Below are 7,749 nucleotides of genomic sequence, written 5' to 3'. Positions count from 1 at the left end.
GAGAGAGAGAGAGAGAGAGAGAGAGAGAGAGAGAGAGAGAGAGAGAGAGCGCAAGCGCGAACGCAAGCGCAGGGCTTCTTTACCCAGCTTCCATGTGTAATGGAGTTCTTTAAAGGAACAGAACCTATGGAATGAATATGTGTATAAAGGGTTTATTGGATTGGTACACAATATAATCTGAGTAGTCTATAGTGACTGGAGCACTGGAGTGGCTGAAAATTCAGCAACCCCAGTCTGACCCTGAAGGCCTGTTGGATTCCTGGAGAGCTGCTAGTCTTCAGTTCACATTTGGAAGCCAGAGGAAATGTAGCAACAATGGTAGCAGCAGCAGCAGCAGGGTAGGTGAACTTGCCAATGAGAGTGAAAACAGATATGCAAAAGGCAAACTTTGTTCTTCCTCTTTTTATCAAGGCTGCCACTGGGAGGTGCTGCTCTCATTTAGGGTGGATCTTTCCTCTTCAGTTTACTTGATCAAGACAATCCCTCATGGGTATTCTTTGCCTCTTGCCTGTTAGTTGATTGCAGATTATGTCATGTTGACAACTAAGATTCACCATCACACGTTGCATTTTGAATACAGGTCTTATACACCTAAGGCCTTATTCTTTCTCCTGTCGATGGTCTGGGGAGTAAGTGCTTTAAGGAGAAAGAGGCTGCTTCATTTTAGGGTATCAGAAGGTACTGGGAGGAGAGGAAGAGAACTGGGCTGTCTTCAGAAAGTGAGGAGGAGCAGAGGCTGTCCTGTACATTTATATATGTCACTGCCCTGCCTCTCCTGCCTTGAACTGTGCATGACCCTCAATGGTGATCAGGGTCAGTTAACACGGGCAAGTCCCTGGCCTCTGACTTCCGAGATCTGCTGATGGCTTTACCTGACATTCCTCTCTTCTGTGATTTCTGTCAGTCCATTTAGTGTCTATCAAGGGCATTGTTGCTTTTGGTGGAAGACACTCATGTCCTTTCTAGTAGGTGACACTGTTTCAGCAAGGATGGTGGCTTTGAATGCAGGGCTTGGAGCAGGTATTTTCTTCTATCTGGCATTTGAGAATATGCTTGCATTTTTATCTTATAACCATTTTCGGTATGTTGCAACTGATTCTGGTTTTCCATTTTATAAAGGATATGTCAAGGGTTTTCTTGTTGTTTGGATTTTAGTAAATTGTTGTTAAAAGGAAAAATGAGGGCCAGGGATTTAGCTCAGTTGGTAATGCTTGCCTAGTGTGTACAAGGCTCTGGGTTTGAGCTCTGCACTGCACAAAACTAGATGTGGTGACATGTGTCTGTGATCTTAGTGCTCAGAATGTAGGAGAATCAGAAGTTCAGGGTCACAAGGCCATCCTATGCTATACACAGTAAATTTTAGACCAGCCTGGATTATATGAGACTGTGTCTCAAGAAATGGGAGTCAGAGTCAAGAAAGCCACATTGATGTTGATACTTGTTGGTTAGCAGGTCCCTGGAGTGGCAGGAATCTCAGAGACTGTGCCAATTAAGAGCATTTGGGAAGTTGGTGTATTATATTTCCTACCTTGCAGAGGTGTGGAACCTGGGAATCTGGGGTTGATGACTCTTTGATCTAAAGCAGTGAGGCAGAAGCAGGACATCAGCCTAGGCCATAAGCTTCTGTTCCGCCTGTGATGCACTCATCTTCTTCCCTTGCCTGCAGCACCAGCGAGCCCACGATGACCCAGTGGCCCTAAAGTACACCTTTCATGAGGTGATCACAGCTGGCCCTGATGCATCTGCAAAGCTGCGTGCCCTCCAGAACCGTTGCCTGGTCCCTGGCTGGTATGCCACGCATATTGAACGCTGGCTCAGCGCTTTCCATGCCAACCAGGTAGCTATCTGCCTTGCCTCTTGGGAAAAGGAGTGGCCTTAGTTTAAGGAGACCTGGAAAGCCCTGTGGGGGACTAGGAAGGAGGAGCCATGGTGTGGTGGTGAAGGGAAGCCTGAGTGGAGGGTAGGCATGGTTAGATCACAGGACATCTTGAAGACTGGAGCAGAAGAACAGTGTGGGCTGGAGGCTTTGCAGGAGGCTACAATAGGTATTCTGTAGGGATGTGAGGAGCAGGGATGACAGCTGTGCTAATAGCTTAAACTCTGGGAAAGAGCGAGATGGAGAGTTGGCAGTGAGCAGGGATTGAGCAGGGATACCTTTGGTAGAGATGTCATGAGTAGGGTAAACTCGGGCTGTTCAGGACCCTGTGTTTGTATCCAGGCCATTCCTGCTGCAATGGGCATGGACAGTTTGCTACTGAGATGAAAGCAAGTCCAGATAGCCTTTCCCCCTTTCCTTGTCTGCAGATCCTGGTCTTGGATGGCAAACTGCTGAGAACAGAACCTGCCAAAGTGATGGACACGGTGCAGAAATTCCTTGGGGTGACCAGCACCGTTGACTACCACAAAACCTTGGCGTAAGTGTTGCTTTGAGGCAAGTGTTACCATGAGGCAATTTCCCTGGCCCAGACTCTGGGCCAAGGAAATAAAGACTTGAATGACTGGGAGAGACCCAGAGTTGCTTTAAGTTAGTAAGAGAACATGCAGCCCTTCCCTGATGGTGACTCTTAGCAGAAAAGCAAGAGTTAAGATGGCTTAAGTTACATCAGTGACGCTGTGGCCTTAGGAGAAGGCAGTGATGGATCTCCTCTGCTCAGCCCAGCTTGGAGGAATTTCTTCAGTGCAGTCTTGACTCTTTTGTCTCGTGAGGTAGCTCCCACAGTAAAGCATCAACCTGGGTTCCAGGGGCTGTGTCACATACAGGTGGCATGTTCAGTCTCAAGAGTAGGAGGAATAAACTTACCCTAATTGGCTGCTTTCTTGGGAGTATTCTCTCTGCTGTCAAGGGTACTGGAGGCTATAACACTCCTGAGCGTAGGCTGCTTCGTCACTGATAGAGGTTAGGACCATCTTGACTTGTTTCTTTCATCTCTGGGTTCTGGAGCTTCCCCTTGTTGTTCTGGGGAGGATGAGGAGGTTAACTCCTGCCTCCCAAGGTTGAGGGATTGAATGAGAAAGTATGCATGGTGCTCTGGACTCCACGCTTGGAATGTAGCATGTGTTTTCTGTGTGACTCCTACCATCTTGAAATGTGGGGGTTAAAGAAATCTTGGGTTCAACACAAAAATAATCAGAAAACCCTATTCTACACTATTAGGGTTTGCTCAGAAAATGTCTCTCAGAATTCTTTGGGACTAGAAAGAGTCCAGAGGGATTATGGGAGGAACTGGAGCTGCTTAACCTGGACCAGAGTGACTTAGAACATGGAGGTGCCTTTTCTGGGAGAAAGGCAGTATGCCCCAGGCAACACTTGAGCTACAGATGGCAAGTGTCAGCCTGCATAGTCACACTGCCAGTGAAGGTGACGTTCTGCACACTAGGACACAGACATGGCCTTGAGGAGGGAGGCCAGACCACTCACCCATGGGCTTCCACCCTCTTCAGGTTTGACCCAAAGAAAGGATTTTGGTGCCAACTGCTTGAAGGAGGAAAAACCAAGTGTCTGGGCAAAAGCAAGGGACGGAAATACCCAGAGATGGACTTGGATGTAAGTGGGGGATATAGTACCATGACAGTGGGCTGAGTGGGAGGGGTCCCTTGGGGAGGCCTTTAAACCTTTACTCTTGACTGTGGCAGTGACCTTAGGACCTCTTGCACAGTAGTCTGCTCTAGAGAAGGACATAGGTGTAGGGCCCTGGAGGTCAGCATCGCTTTAGTCGAGTGTTTATTACCTTTTAGCAAGGGTAGCACTGTGGGTTCCATGAATAAAGCAGATACTATGCATGACCTCCACATGCAGTAGGAAGCAGAGTTCAAGGCAGGATGTGGTCATGGGGGAGAGGCCCCAGGATTTGGCCTTGTGAAAGGGAGAAGTAGGCCACCCTGTAGGGAGAACACTCTATGAAAGCACATTCAGGGAAGGTCACAGATTGCATCTTGTTTTGTTTTCTTCTTCCTTTTTGCCTTTAGTTTTGATGGATGTTCTCCTCTCTGTCATGGGTTTGACTTTGGGCACTATGTTTTGATGCTCCTCCTGCAGGAGCGCTTTCCCTGGGGGCTTCTTTTTAGAAGAGGACTGGGATAGGATAGTGTGGTGTTATGGAGGGGATTGTGCTTGTGCTGGCCATCGCTCCTGACCTGAGCTTCCTTCCCATTGCAGTCCCGAGCCTTCCTAAAGGATTACTACCGGGACCACAACATCGAGCTCTCTAAGCTGCTGTATAAGATGGGCCAGACATTGCCCACCTGGCTGCGTGAGGACCTCCAGAATACCAGGTAGCCTCGGCCACCACAGCCAGACAGAACGCTTGTGTTAGCAGGGATGTCCTGCCTCACACTGAGCCAGACTGACCTGCCGAGAAGGGCGCTGGGCCCGGCCAGCCAAAAGCAACGAGCAATACCCTGCTAAGGCCCACTGGGGCCAGAAGCCCAGGCAGGTCTGCAGCGTCTCCGAGCATCTACTGCTGAATGTTTGGCCTATGGATCTCTCTGGTACCGGAGGTCCATTCCGTTTGCAGCTGCCCTGCCTGGAGAGACTACTTCCTATTGGTGGAAGGTCATTTCCTGGTAGGAGGGGTCCTGGAGACTCTCTCCTGTCCCTCACTGTGTTCTGCCATCCCTGCCCTTTCCTTGGTCATACCGGCCCCTGCTCCAGCAGGTTGTCCCCTCAGTATTAGCTGCCATATTTCCCTGTCCTCCAGGCAGTAAGGGAGAATAATGCAGCTGGGCCTTCGCCCGACTAGAGAGGAAGACTGGGCATGCCCTTGAGGGTTTGAGCCAGTCTCTGCCAGGGTTTAGCTGGGCGCCCAGAGGCACTCATTGGCTTGGATGTGAGGGTGGCCATCATATGGCATCTATATTTGAGTTAATATTACCGCATCTCTTCTTCCCCTTAGGGGAGAGACTCTCTGGTCCCTGTAGTGTCCACCTAGTGCTCTTGGTCTCTTATAGGCCCTGGGCCACTGCCATGCCACTGGGCCTAGCAACATGGGCCTGAGCCCTGCCCTGTTCACCTGGGTGTGACTGTGGTGTTTCCTGTGGTAAAGGCTGAGGCGAGTCAGGAGTCTGCCAGTGTTTGTGCTCCGTGTATATACATCGTTTTACAGTCACTGCCTCGGCCAAGCAGACATGGCAGAGTTAGTAAGACTGCTATCCACTGCTTTGCCCAGCAACCTGTGGCCGAGGGTCCCCAGAGACCCCCCCTAACCTCCCAAATACTAAGAAGCTAAAGTATTTTAATATTTTGTGTTTTTTTTCTTGGTGCCAGAGTTTATACCCTGGGTGCTGGGGTCGCACTGTGTTTTATATATATATATAATGTGTATATATATATTATATTTTTTTTGGTTGGGTTTGTTTTTAATTAAGTCATACACAATGGTGGCAAGCCCTAGTCTCAAAGGGTGTCATATCTTAATGCTAGAGAATGAGTTGGAAGGGAAGGCAGATGTTTCTCTAAGAGTCTAGGCCTCAGGAAGATGACCAGCAGGGTCCTTCTTCCCTCTCCCACAGAGGAAGTAGAGATGGTAAGATGGAAAGGAAGACCAACTCTCTCCAGGAAGTCTGGGTTTACAAGCCTAGTGGCCCTGGGGTATTTGGGCCACAGGGAAAAGCTGGGCTGGGGTGGGAGACCTAAGGCCCTGAGCTGTCCTCCCCCCTCACATGGTGCTAGGTTGGGGGCTGCCTTGGAGAGGGTGCCCACAAAGACCCACAGAATTGTCTCTAGACCCTGCAGACACAGGGTCTCTGACTGTTTTCTGTTTGGGTTCTGCGTCTGTCCCCCTTTAACAATGTGAAGTCACTGAGGTTGGGTTCTCTTTCCTTGCCCCCCACCCTGCCAATTCAGTGTCTACCAGGCGTCTGGGACACTCTGGCATCCTGGACTTGAAGGGGTTCCGAGATGGGCACAAAGTGGGTACAGGAATGGGAGGTGGCCTTGGTCAATGTCACAGAGCTGTTGGAAGCAGTAGCAAGAGCTAAATGCAGGCCCCTGATTCGGAGCCCAGTGCTCTTCCAGTACCACACTGCCTCCAGGCCCACCTGTGTTCCAGGGCCCTGTATTTCTCTCAGTCACAACTGTGGTCATTCCAGGACATGGGGACAAACCACTCTTTCCCAGCCAGGTGCCTTTGAGCCTTCCCCTTCCAAGACCTGCACACTGCTTTCCTGTTGTGTTCTCTTGCCTCCAGAGTTCATCCATCCTGGTGACAGGGCTGTCTGCATTCTGAACTAGTCTGTCCTTGAGCTCTCCACTGCTGTGGAGAGTGTTGCACGCTCAGGGGGACCTGCTTGCGTGGTTTTGGTATACAAAGCATGGTACATCACGTTTCTCCTTGTGGTCTTGGGGCCCGTGGGTCCCTTCAATACACAGTACCTGAGGACAGGATTGGGTATGCTCAGATACCCTGCCAGCAAACTCGGAGTTGGGTCAAAGTGTGTGCCGTTAGCCCGACTTTCCACCCCTCAGTGAGGGTGGCTCTTGTATCCTGAAGGTTACTCTTTGAGACCCTGTGAGAGCTGAGGTAGGGTGGTTAGAGTGGCCCTTGTATAACGTGCAGCTCTATTAGCCTCCTCCTCTGGCTTCAGGTGAAAACAGGCAGGCTGGAGACTGGCAGACAGAGGAGATGCTCTCTATGGTCTGTTCCCTTCTAAGACCCTGGAGACTGCCATCTGTCTAAATCTGTAGATTATTGCTGCTACTATGTCCCTTCTTGCTACTGGACCGAGACTCCGCCCCAGCTTGCAGATACTGGGTCTTGGAAAGTAGCTAAGTTTGTCCTAGGATCTCTCAACTAGAATGACTGGAGGCATTTTGGAAAATCAAAAAAAATGTTTGAGGAAATTCACTTCAGTTGTTCAGGCCATTCCCCACCCCCTCCAGTCTCTGCCAGCAGCCTTTGCCTTATGGGTGCAGATCACCTACAACTGCCTCAGTCATTCCAGGTTCTAGCGCTTTCTATGGGGCAGGCACCTCTGAGAGCATGATGTTAAAATGGACCTTTTCAAACCCTGATGTGTGAGCAGTGGGCGCTTCTGAGTCTGCTGACTTCAGTGGAGGAAAACTGGCCTGTCTTACCCTGGAGCCCACGGACATGTCAGGGGAAGAGCCAGTTCAGAACTGTCTTGCCCAGTGTTGGGTTCTGAGTGCCAACCACCCTTCATCTGGGCTGAAGGAGGTTAGCATTTGCCAGTTTGTTTTCTTTCTCTGTACATTTATGTATTTTCAAAGTGAGTTGCAGAGACTGTTTGTCCCTGTTGTTGCCCTAAGAGGTAAGAGCCTTCTGCCAGATCAGCCAGTGCCACAGCCGAGATAGTAGTTCCATCCTCACTAACAACTGCTGTCTAGTCTGTACCCAAAGGTCCCCTACCCCACCCCCCAGCAATTATACCTGGTTTTAGATTGGATTCAGTCAGGGCAAGAACATTGTATTTTATTAAAAAGTTTCTTTGAATTCTAAAAAGGTTTCCCGATTTTTTTTTTTTTAATGTTTGATTTTTGTTTGTTTGAGACAAGGTCTCATGTTGTCTTGGCTAGCCTGGAATTTGCTGTGTAGAATAGGCTAGCCCTGGAACTCATAGAGATCCACTTGACTCTCAAGAGCTGAGATTAAATGTGTGCACTTACCAGGCCCAGTCCAAAATGGTATTTTGTTTGCTTTATTGAGACAGGGTCTCATCATGTAGCTCTGGCTGTCCTGGAAATTACTATAGGAACCAGCCTGGTTTCGAACTCAGAGATCCACCTACCTGCCT

The 7,749-nt window shown here is 49.5% G+C and overlaps 1 protein-coding gene across 2 annotated transcripts in view; it reads left to right on the top strand.

Annotated features, from left to right (window-relative positions):
- Ndst1 (N-deacetylase and N-sulfotransferase 1) overlaps positions 1-7,527 on the top strand; it is a 27,665-nt gene extending 20,138 nt beyond the window's left edge. For both annotated transcript variants that reach the window (XM_026783523.1, XM_013349522.2), the window contains 4 exons: positions 1,667-1,837; positions 2,305-2,414; positions 3,442-3,544; positions 4,157-7,527. In XM_026783523.1, the coding sequence (XP_026639324.1) occupies positions 1,667-1,837; positions 2,305-2,414; positions 3,442-3,544; positions 4,157-4,276 (504 nt within the window). In that variant the 3' untranslated portion in view covers positions 4,277-7,527. The remainder of the gene's footprint in view (positions 1-1,666; positions 1,838-2,304; positions 2,415-3,441; positions 3,545-4,156) is intronic.
- Positions 7,528-7,749: the final 222 nt, after the last annotated feature.

This window comes from Microtus ochrogaster, chromosome 18 (genome assembly GCF_000317375.1).
Source record: "Microtus ochrogaster isolate Prairie Vole_2 chromosome 18, MicOch1.0, whole genome shotgun sequence".
Taxonomy (NCBI): Eukaryota; Metazoa; Chordata; class Mammalia; order Rodentia; family Cricetidae; genus Microtus; species Microtus ochrogaster.
The sequence above is the reverse complement of the archived record's forward strand: the minus strand, read 5'-3'. Positions and strand labels throughout refer to the sequence as shown.